Genomic DNA, 12,298 nt, shown 5'->3' with positions numbered 1-12,298 from the left:
ATCAGGATCAATCCCACTAGGGTGAGCTGGAGGGCGCCGCGCTGCTCGGTTACCCTGCCGATCCTCCAGCCATGGCTGTACCAAGCAGGCCGGGATCCATCAGGTCCCCGCACCTGTGGAGATACAAGCATACCCTCGTTCCTATATTAGCAAATCAGCGGGACCTTCCCAACATGGGTTTTCTGGCAGGTGGTACCGGTCCCCCAGGAGTGCCTTGCCCCCAAACAGCGGCTGACACGAGGAAAAATGGTTCTGGATAGGGGAAACGGATTGGGGGTCAGCAAAGTATATATGATTCAGTACTACAAGTGCTTTATCGACTAAGACCTCTGGCGAACCCCTCTCTCCCCCCTCTCTTAAGCGCGTTAGCTGTGCTTTCAGGGTTTTGTGTGCGCGTTCTACAATCGCTTGCCCGGTGCTGTTCAGAGGAATGCCAAATGTATGGCGGACTCCCCACGTCTGCAGGAAGTGGCAAAATACCAGTGATCGATAATTCGGCCCATTGTCGGTCTTTATCTCCCGAGGTACTCCTAGGCAGGCAAAAGCCCGGTTCTGGTGCATCTGTGTCGTGGATATTGTGAATGGACACACGAAGAGAGCTCAGGAGCAAGTGTCGACCGCAACATGAATGTATGTGAGACAGTGTTGTAGTTCAGCCCCGATCGGGCCCAGACTATGCAGGCTCCCCCCACCCTCCGAGAGAAGAGGGGGAGATGATATAAAAAAAACAGCTCAAGGTTTGAGATAAGGACGGGGAGAGAATCCTTAAAGTTACCGTTATGGGCAAAACAGACTCAACTTGGGGAAAAACATTCATTTATTTCTAAAATTAGCAGGAGAATGAGACAGGCAACAACCTCCCCCGACCCCTCCCTCTTCCCGGGCTCAACATTATCTATACTAGCTCCCCTCCCAAGCGGCACAGGGTGGGGAAAGGGAATGGGGGTCGCGGTCAGTTCATCACGCGTTGTTAAATGCCGCTGTGTCATCATCGGGGGAAGAACTCCTCGCATTCCTCCTCTGCTCCAAGCGTGGTGTCCCTCCCACGGGCCACAGTCCTTCGTGAAACTGCTCTGGCGTGGGTCATCTCTTCCGCGGAGTGCAGTCCCTCCAGAACAGCTATCCCAGTGGGCCCTCCATGGGCCACAGCCTCCTTCAGGCCTCCACCTGCTCCGGCGTGGGGTCCTCCACGGGCTGCAGGAGGATCTCTGCTCCTCCGTGGACCTCCATGGGCTGCAGGGGGACAACCTGCTCCACCTGCAGGGGGACAAATCGTCTTCACCACAAGTTGCAGAGGAATCTTGGCCAGGAGCCACGTTACTCCTCCCCCTCCTTCTTCACTGACCTTGGTGTCTGCAGCTGTTCCTCACAACAGGCTGGCAGACACCTCTCAGGATCCTTTTTACATCTTATTCACTTCTCATCTCCTCTCCACTTCTTGCAGCCAGGCCGGGCCAAGTTGGGCCCAGTCTGCTGCCCAGCGGGAGGCCAGAGGGTGAGGCCTGCAAGGCCCACAAGGCTCGCGCCTCCCCGCCTCTGCCCCCCGCTCAGCTGCTTCACAACTTCTCTTCTTTTCCTGTTTTCCCCTACTTAAATACGTTATCGCAGAGGCGTTATCACGGAACATTCTGCTACCAATTGGCTCGGCCTTGGCCAGCAGTGAGTCCGCCCTAGGCCCAGCCGAGTCCACTAAACAAAGGAGAGCAACTTCTAGCAGTTTCCTACAGAAGCTGCCACCTTAGGCCCCCCCTCACTTACAAAACCAGAACAGACGGCCAAATAGCGCATAGTCTGTGATATGAACTTGCCATACCTGGTTTGGAGCATACCCCCGGGGTTAATGCCTGGGTAGTATAAGGCAGTGGACAAGAAGGATGTCTGGGAGACAGGCACAAGGGACACATGGAGACACTGTCCTCTGTCTCTTCATGCCATGGCTGGCCTTCAGCCCTGAGGCACCTCCCTTTCCTTCCTTCCCTCTCCATGCTTGGATGGACCTCAGGAAACATCCATGAGCATGGAAGATGCACAAACGTCCTGGGCTGAGTTCCCATCACTGCGGGGGAAGAGGAAAGATTGTGAGACACAAGGGAGTGCAGGGATGCAGTGGGGGTGTAAAAGAGAGGAAGAAGATGTGAAATGGCGAGGGGTGGGAGTGTGTCATGCTCAAGTGAAATATGTTCAGTTTTGATGTTGAGGCAGCAGAAGAAGGAGGATGTGCGGTTCAGGGCTGGGACACGAAGCCAAATAGAAGGTTTCTAGTGAGTCAGGGGGTTGGCACACTTTTGTTAATCGAGGAGCATTAGTAGGTATTTGGGAGAAGCTGCACAGGTGATGGGGAACTCACAGCCATTGTGATTTCAGTCAAACTTGGGACAGCAAGGGGTCAGAGTGAGGTGGGGAAGCAGGGGTGGAGATGGTCTCTTTGTTGAGACTCGAACCCCCCAACAGAATGGAAATCCTTTTCCTTTCTACTGTGGCTACTGTTTCTTCCAGTGAGACCCCTAGGAGTACACCAGTTCCTTACAGCCACAAGGCTTTTTTCCCATTCCCCACTCTCCATAGAGGCTGGGAGGTGTCCTACTGCTCTCCTGCACTCAGCATCACACACCCTCACATCTCAGTGCTCCCAGGAATGGCCCTCAGCATCCCATGAGGGAAAGGATCCCCCTGCCCAGGGTATGGGGTCAGTCCTTGATCATCCTGCTCAATGGAACCTGTCAAGGGCTTTCACAGTCACCTTAACACTGGATTTTCAACCTGTAAGCAGAGCCTCTGACTTCCTGCTTCACCAGCTCGCAGGGACAGCAACCTTATCTCCTCATTCCTCCATGGGCTCTTCAGTGATGGCCCTCAGTTGCGCCCACTGACATCCCCAGAGACTTGGAGGTTTGCTGCTGACTTTTACTGCTCTAGAGGCCACTTGAATCCACTTTCAGTACCTGCAGTTCAGGAACTTGGCACCAGAGGGCTCATTAACATGCAAAATGCTGTAACAAGCCAAGTCTCTGGGCATAATTCAATTCCTCCGTTCTTAGGTGGCTAATTTGAGAGGCTACAGGAGTGTAGTCAAAGTACAAAGTTCTCAATGATAAATGTCAGTAAGAAACAATTTATTCTTTATGCACCACACCATTTTTTCTGCTTATGGATTAAGTGCCATCAGCAAACTCCTATTGATTCTGATCTTGAGTCCTGATTGAATCGGAATATGTAGGGAAGTCAAGACCCTGTATGTCGGACACTCTATGAGCAGTCTTCATCCCCATGTACAACCTCACATGTCTCTCCTCAGCCACCTGGGACTGGCAGCACCTCTGTTCAGATCAGAGCTTTCTCCACTCCAGCCTGTAGCTGCCTGATTTTGCCCATTGACACCAGTTTCTACTTGTTTTACTTGGGGAATGACGTGCACCTGGATACAGAATGATGTTTCTTAATTATATAAAAAAAAAAATAAATGCATGTCCCGTTCAATTAAAAAAAAACAAAGTGCGTTTTGCACTCCAGACCGTTAATAAAGATATCAACGAGTGTTGCCCTAAGCGTTCGTCACTGAAGGAGGCCACTAGTAACTGGCTGCACTGTGACTGCATGGCTCTGTCAAGTTTCCACCCACTCCAGAGCTCAGCGGTTTGGATACAGAGAGACCAGGGGGCCTGCGTTAAAGGCCTTAGTAAAGTAAGGGCCCATTAATTCCCCTTGTGCACACAGCCGTTCCTCTTCATGGAGAATGCAACCGGGCTTGTCAAGGGTGATTTTTATTTGCGCTTGCTCACTCTTCCCAATCTTGTCCATTTCAGGCCTGGAATCTTCTTCCAGGCAGATTTACTCCACCATCTGTCACGCTCCAATTTCGGGTGGGAGGAAGGCCCCCTTGCGTTCTAGCCGACCTCAGACGAGTCTGGGAGGCTAGGGGCGGCTAGACCAACCTCACACACAGCGGAGCGTGGTTTTGTTCGTATTTCTCGGGAACAGAATTAAGACTCAAAACAGAGTCAAGCGCCAGGTAACTTTATTAACCCGACAAGAAGTTCGCAAATGCAAGAGAAAGGAGAGAAAGAAAGGAGAGAGGGAAAAGAGTTTCAGTTGCAATAGCTACCACCATGGAGCTGCGGCGTCCCGACAGTCCAGTTGACTCGGTGGGGGAAACGTTCCGTCCGATGTTGGTCATTTCTGTCCTTTTATCGTTCGTCTTATCCACGTCACATATTCCAAGAGCGGGTTTGCTTGGCCGCACCCCTCACCTGGCGGTGATACGCATGCCCAATACCGTCTCTGGGCCCCTCTGTTTTTCTGGCCTGGGTCTGGGCGCATACGTAGGGGTAAGGCTAAATTTTGCAGAATCAGCTCTGCATTCAGGTTTGTGGGAAAATAGGAGGAAAAAACAGGAAGCTTCCAGCCCTGTGGCTTGACTGGCTTGCAAGATAAGGGAATCATCTTGCAGGAAAAAACAGGAAGACTCCAGTCCTATGGTTTAACTGAGGTACCATTGTTTAGGTGATGGTTTGATGCTTCGACAATGTTGAGACAAACATTCGACACAGTCTCTCACACCACCCCGTGGCTCAACATTATTGCCTCAGGGATGGGGTTCCGTGGTGGCATAAATGATAGAGGAAAGGGAAAAGGAAAAAAAAAGAGAAGAGAGAGAGAAAAAAAAAAAAAAAGATATATACAATTCTAAACATTATTTTTTGTCAGGCAAGTTAGTGTATATAAATGCTAAATACATTGATTTAATTAACAATATCTTATCTAACTAAATGATCTTAACATATCTAAATTTAATTAACAACATTTATCTTATCTGAGTAAATGGTTTTAACATATAAGCATGTGTCCCAGGCCAAGTTTGAGGCTGATGGCTCTGGGGGTTCAGAAGAAGCAAGTAATTGTTTACAAGGACAATCACAAGGTAAACAAAGACAAACCAACAAAACTATAGCAATGCACCACTTCATAAATGTCCCAAGATACAGCACCATCAAAATGTTAAGCATTTTGTTCATTTTTTTTTGCGACCATTTTTCTTCAGCAAAACAGTTCACTTTTTGCCTTTTGGTGAAGCTGGCGACTAGGTCCTTGTGGAGCTGGTAGCTGTGTGATCCACTGGAACTTGGGTCTGGATACGCAGCAGGAAAGTGGATTTCCACGCCTCCAACTCAGAACACAGTAAATAAACAATAACACTATAAATTTGCTGTCAATTTTATATCACCCCATGGATCCATGGTGGTTTCAAAAAAAAAAAAACAAACAAACAAACAAACATCTCATATAATTTCTATTGCTGGTGGTCTGGTTTGGTTCTTTCCATTGTCCAGCGATGTTGAGACATTAATTAACCTTTTCAGTCTCTATACCACCCCGTGGCTCAGCATCGCTCACCGAGGTTGAAGGGGGAAAAAGAAAAAGAAAGGGGAAAAAGGAAAGAAAAAAAAAAAAGAAAAAGGGAAAAGGTGGGGGGGGGGGGGGGGGAAGAAAGGGTAAGGGGACTTAGTTATGCTTATATGTGGCCACAAAATGGGTTTATATTGTTGTATGATACGTTGAGGTGTTTCTTCATTTTTAATATGGACCACCCCAAGGTAACATATCTTAATCCAGTTCACATACAGCACTTTGTGGATATGATGTTCAGAGATCCAAGGATGTCAAATACCTATTCAAAATCATACATATAACACAAATAAAGATTAATAGGTTAACAATTAATTTCTATATAAAAAAACATAGATTCAAATATCAATATAAGGACCATTTTTCCCACCCTGTGAGTCCTAAAAATCAAGTTTTAGGTAGGTTTCCAGGTTTGCCTTCAAACGGGGGGGTAACAAACATGGTTTTTGGGGAAAGCTATCTGTCTATCTGACAGATAGACCACTTTTAAATTTTATATGTCATCAATTGGAAAATCATCTGGAGCCATTCTCTGCCAGTTGTGGTGTGGCTGATATAGACTCCACGGGAGTGGGACAGTGTTTTTTCCTGTGTTTTCCCAAAAAATGGGGTGACTGCGCCTGCGCCAGTTTGGAGCTGTGGGCTTGAAGGCAAGCTGGACTACTACCCAGGATTCCCGCTTCAGTACCAACATCCTCCGGAAGAAGGAACTGCGTATATGAACCCCAAGATCCGTTTCTAGATCTTTCCAAGGGGGGGGGGGGGGCTGCGCGTGCGCAATCCCAGACTTGGAATTTATAAAAGGGGCAACGGCAAGGTGCCACGCACACGCACACCACCTGAGCAGCAGGAGTCACCACCTGCGGCACCCATTTTCAAGATGTCGGCAGATGCACCAGCAGTAAGTGTTCTCTTTTCCTTTATTCCTTTACTTTTCCTGTTGCTTGGCTATAGTGGTGTAATGTTCTCTTATCATTAGCTGGCGCCGCTTGGCGAAGACGAGAGACCTGAACAAGCGCCCGATCACCACGCGAGGCGATCAGTGAGGTAGGTATCATTAATCTCAAGAGGTCTCCTTTAATTTTCGTGGCTGTTAAGGTTTTCCTTTTGTTGCTGTTCCACTTCCAGCTTCATGATACCTGCTGCGGGGTCAGAGAGAGAGAGACCTGGCGCTGCCCACAGCGAAGGTGTTGAAGAGGTTGATTGGGGGTGTCTGAGAATGTTAATTTGTTTACTGTTAGTGGTTGCAATTTTTGGTGCTCTTTTTATGTTGGGCTTTTTGCTGTACTGTTACTACTACGATTGTTGTATATAAGCTGTTTTCACATTTTTTGTTTGTTTGTTTTGTGTGTTGTTAGTTATTGTTAGTCTAGTTAATATATGTTCTACAATAAAGTTCAGTTTCACAGTTCATCAGGAGGTCTCTTGTTCACTTCTATGGTGGATCTGTAAGCAAAGGCGGGAAGTTTGCGGAGGCGGGGGGGGAAGGGGAAACTGCCACGCGGTTTGGCTGACAAAAGCCAATAGTCTCTATAGCAAACAGAACAGTTAAAAATGGCAAAGTTATATGATTTTAACAGTTACGCGTTCAGCTTGCCGTACAAATCTGATATGTTTAACCCCATCGGGTGAAGTCACAGTGACCGCTTGCATTCGAGTCACTACGCTTTGGATTAATTGAATTAGGCACGGTATAACACAAGGCAAAAAACATTAAGGCTGCTAACCCACATAGCAAATAAAATAAAAGCCGTTTTATCCATGGTGTTCCTGGTAGCCAGGACCACAAACCACCATCCCAGCCATCCCAGCCATTCCATGTCTGAGTGGGGACATGGGCTAGTTTTCTAATGTCTGAGGTCAGTTGTAGAACCACCTCACCAACATCACTGATTTTTAAACAACAATTAGAAATATTTAGCTTCCCACATACTCCTCCCTCTTCAGCCAACAAATAATCCAAAACCATGCGATGTTGCAGGATCGCAGTGCGCATCTCTCGAGATTGTTGATTCAAGAGATCTATAGCATCAGCAGTTTTGTTGGTAATGATTTCCAAAACTGCCTGCAAACGAATTATGCGATTTAAGTTATAAATTGGTTCCCGGGCCCCTGTTATCAGGTCATTAGGATTCCAGGTGGCCGGGCCATAATGCTGTATTATCCTTTCGGGAGGCCACTCATTTTTCCCCCATTTTTGTGTTCCACCTATTTCAATCTCGATAGCTCGCTTATTGCGTGCAACATCTTCGTCACCCAGATTATCATACAGTTTCACTCCTAGTCGGGGACTCTCTGTTTCTGGAAGCAGGAAAAATAGAGGCCGGATAATTCCAATATAACAAACCCCTGACCAGTTTGCTGGTAGTATTTTGTAGGCAGTGTGTCCACAGATCCAGTAATGTCCTTTTCTGGCTCTGACCCCTCCAGCAAACGGTCCAGCTGCAGTCCGTGGATGTTGCAAGTAAGTTGTATTATAGTCTCCTAAAGGGCTAAAGAAGGTGGTGTTACGTTTTCCCAGTTGGCTATGTGTTTGCCCAGTGCAGTACCAAGCACCCGTGTCTTTTTTCCACTCACAAGTTTGAATATAACCTCGGCCGCTGGGCCACCAAGCGTCAAAGGATTCATTTTTATTTGACCAAAATCCACCAAAACTCTTACTGCGTCCGGCTTTATTAACCCACATCCATATGCTAAGACTAACATCTTTGTTAATTAACTTATATGTGAGTGTCCACTGACATTTGCTTTCCCCCACACTGACTCCTCCATTTTGGGTGCGATTTAAGCAGTATCTTTAAATATATATATAATTAAAAATATTTTATTATTATTATATATTAAATATGATCATTATATATATTATTTTATATATATATAATATATATAATAATATCTTTAAACATATGGCAGGGAATTGAATTGGCCATGTTTTGGAATCGTCCCAAGTGGTGTTATTGACCTCTCTGTAATTGCTCATGATTTGTCCTGGCGTGAAGGGCATGGAGGTCCATGGCCTGCTTGATAGTCCTAGAGGTCCTCCACACACCCAGCAATGGCTTAAGTTAAAAGTTTCACTCACAGATTTTGCTAACAAAAAAAACCTCATTACTGTCAAAGGAATTCTGAAGGTGGGGGGGGGGGGTGAGCTGGCCTCTCTTCCCCACCTCGGACAAATCCCCAGAGCAATATAATTGAGAGCAAAACAGTGTTTACAAACATCTTCACTGATAGGTTTTATCACTTCCTCTGCAGGCGTGTCAGGTTCTGGTCTGGTGCTTTCTTCCTCCTACAAAACAGAACTCGCTTCTCGGGTGGGAGAAAGAGGAAGAGGAAAAAAAAAAAAAGAAAAAGCGGCCATGAGGCGCAAGGGGGGTGGGGCTTCTGTTTGCCTCGGGTGAGAGAGAGAGGAGAGAGAGGGAAGAAAAAAAAAAAAGGAAAAAGCGACGAGAGACTGAAAGGAGGGGGTGGGCGCACGAGGCGCTGGGGTTGGAGTTTCTGCTTGTTTCGACAAAGTCAAAATTCCACATTGCTCTGCCTCAGTCTGCATCAGTGCGGTGACTTGTGCTCCTATGTCAATTAAAAAGGTTACTTTTTTTTTTTTTTTTTTTCCTGTGGTCCTACAGCCACTGTAATCAATAAATCTCTCATATTTAAGGTGAGTTGCTTTATAAACATCCACCCTCCGTTTCCCCCCCCACCTTCGGGGAACGGAGGAACTAGTTTCCCGTCACCCTCTTTTCTGCATCAGTTTCTTCCCTAAGGTCTATCAAAGGTGGGGCACTAGGGATTGTTCCAAAATTGACTTTTCGCCCTGATCATGTTTGTACGAGTTTCCCCAATTTCTGGGTTGGAAGCCCATCCATTAAATCTCGGGGAATGCCTGTCTGGAGCCCCAGTTGCCACCATTCCTGACGGCTGAGGGGTCTCCCTCTCCCAGAATCAGTAAGTCGGATTGACATAGAATCGGGACTTTTCTTGATCAGTGCTGGCCGCCCTTCACCTTTTTTCTGCGGCTTGTACAGCTCTGGTTTCGGTTCTTTGCCCGAATCCACCAACGGGACCATATTTTCTCCCAAAATTTATGAGTTCTTGTGCTACTTCCCCCCATGTCCACACTTTCCTCCCTGTTCTTCTGTGATCGGGGGTCACTGTTCCCTCCAGAGCACCAGTAAGTCTATCTGCTACAGGGGTACTTTGTATCTTCCCCTGTAGCTGGATCCCAATGGATTTCAGGGAGTCAGGAAGTCCTCGAATTAGAGGAGTCATCCGTTCGGGATCCACAGGCATCATCATAGGAGAGCCCTGGTTAGGTTTGAGCTCTCTATCATACATCATTTGCAAACAAGCAGCCTTTTGCACACTCTCTACCAGTTGATCCACTGTGCCTGTGATGGCTAGGGGGTCCCCTCTCTCCAAAGGGTTCAGCCCTCCAGCCCAATATGCTGCCCTCTGTGTCAAAGACCATGGGGCCTGATAATTATCGGTAGTTAAAAATACGCCCGGACCCCAATATCCTTCTGCTTCCCTTTCTGACAACAAGATTCCATCCCCCCCTGACAACGACACTCTCCAAACATACTCTGTTTCCGATTCCTTTGGAGTCCTTGCAAAATCCTTCCTTAATTTTGCCAACTCAGTTGCTGTAAACGGAACCTCTTTAGTAATAACTTGGGGACGGTTGTCGGTTTCCCCCTCATACACATATTCAGTTTTAACTAGGGGATACATGTGAGGAGGATTCTCTACAATTTCTTTTGCTTTTTGCAAGTCCTCCTGAGGATAGATTTGTCTGATCCCCTTCTCTTCTAACTTCAATTCCACCTCTCCACATGAGTCATTCTCTCTCCACAATTCTTCCTTCAAAGTTTCCTTTAGCAAAACATTCCGGTGTTTCTCTTCCTCTAACAACTGCTGGGTATCTTTTAATTGTTCTCGTAAGGATTCAACTGCCAGTTTCAAAGAGTCTATCACAGCATTATCTTGACACAATCTCTGCCTCCTATCTTCTATAGCTGCTGCCAGACTTGCTCCTAAAACAGCACAAACGATAGATTTTCCCTTCCCGGGCCTAAGTTTAGAGCCCTTCTGTAATATCATGATCCTATCCACTATACTCTGCGGTTGGAACCAATGATTTTTCGCCCATTCTTGTCCTTGGAGGGACGGGCGAGCATGATAATTTTCCAAAAGGTCATCCAATTTATCTAAATCCCCATTCGATACCGTCGTGGGGATCTCATCACGAACATTTACAGATTTGCAAGCACCCATCTCACCAAAGAGGGGTTATTTCGTCCTGAAAGGGACACACCTTAATTTTCTACCACAATTCCACACACACACACACACACACACACTCAGGAGGCCACACCTTTCAAATTTCACTTATTTCACCAAGAGGGGTTATTTCGTCCTGAGAGGGACACACCTTAAATTTCTACCACAACTCCCCCCATACACTCTCAGGAGGCCACAACTTTCAAATTTCACTTATTTCACCAAGAGGGGTTATTTCATCCTGAGAGGGACACACCTTAAATTTCTACCACAATTCCCCCCATACACTCTCAGGAGGCCACAACTTTCAAATTTCACTTATTTCACCAAGAGGGGTTATTTCGTCCTGAGAGGGACACACCTTAAATTTCTATCACAATTCCCCCCATACACTCTCAGGAGGCCACAACTTTCAAATTTCAGTTATTTTTACCAAGAGGGGTTATTTCATCCTGAGAGGGACACACCTTAAATTTCTACCACAATTCCCCTCATACACTCTCAGGAGGAAACACCTTTCAAATTTCTCACAAAAAAAAAAAAACAAAACAAAAACTCGTTTTTCGCCCAATTCTGTCGCTTCGTCCTTCTCCGGCTGTTTTCCTTGCGGACAAACAGAACCGCGGATCCGGACTCCGCACTCGCTTCGTACCAATGTACGTCTCAGTCACACACGCACACACTAGAGTCTCTAATAAAGCAACTGGACACTTTCTGTTTCTCCGAGAATCCTGCCGACTACGCCAATTAAATAATGTCACGCTCCAATTTCGGGTGGGAGGAAGGCCCCCTTGCGTTCTAGCCGACCTCAGACGAGTCTGGGAGGCTAGGGGCGGCTAGACCAACCTCACACACACCGGAGCGTGGTTTTGTTCGTATTTCTCGGGAACAGAATTAAGACTCAAAACGGAGTCAAGCGCCAGGTAACTTTATTAACCCGACAAGAAGTTCGCAAATGCAAGAGAAAGGAGAGAAAGAAAGGAGAGAGGGAAAAGAGTTTCAGTTGCAATAGCTACCACCACGGAGCTGCGGCGTCCCGACAGTCCAGTTGACTCGGTGGGGGAAACGTTCCGTCCGATGTTGGTCATTTCTGTCCTTTTATCGTTCGTCTTATCCACGTCACATATTCCAAGAGCGGGTTTGCTTGGCCGCACCCCTCACCTGGCGGTGATACGCATGCCCAATACCGTCTCTGGGCCCCTCTGTTTTTCTGGCCTGGGTCTGGGCGCATACGTAGGGGTAAGGCTAAATTTTGCAGAATCAGCTCTGCATTCAGGTTTGTGGGAAAATAGGAGGAAAAAACAGGAAGCTTCCAGCCCTGTGGCTTGACTGGCTTGCAAGATAAGGGAATCATCTTGCAGGAAAAAACAGGAAGACTCCAGTCCTACGGTTTAACTGATGTACCATTGTTTAGGTGATGGTTTGATGCTTCGACAATGTTGAGACAAACATTCGACACAGTCTCTCACACCATCTTACCAGGGAATGAGGTGAGGCTGACTGGGCTGTAGTTCTCCAAACCCTCCTCCTGACCCTTCTTGAAGATGGGTGCAACATCTGCCTTTCTGCAGTCATCAACAGCCTTCCCAGAGGGCCCTGAAATTTCAAGGGCAGA

At 47.0% G+C, this 12,298-nt stretch overlaps 1 protein-coding gene across 1 annotated transcript; it reads right to left on the bottom strand.

The window, feature by feature from the left end:
- Nucleotides 1-9,221: 9,221 nt before the first annotated feature.
- LOC147599831 (uncharacterized) lies at nucleotides 9,222-10,677 on the bottom strand. Its single transcript, XM_086753633.1, is given in 2 exon segments — nucleotides 9,222-9,405; nucleotides 9,407-10,677. Coding segments are annotated over 2 exon segments (1,455 nt in total).
- Between the last annotated feature and the right edge of the window lie 1,621 nt (nucleotides 10,678-12,298).

This window comes from Chlamydotis macqueenii, chromosome 8 (assembly GCF_036417535.1).
Source record: "Chlamydotis macqueenii isolate bChlMac1 chromosome 8, bChlMac1.mat, whole genome shotgun sequence".
In the NCBI taxonomy this organism is placed as follows: Eukaryota; Metazoa; Chordata; class Aves; order Otidiformes; family Otididae; genus Chlamydotis; species Chlamydotis macqueenii.
The sequence above is the reverse complement of the archived record's forward strand: the minus strand, read 5'-3'. Positions and strand labels throughout refer to the sequence as shown.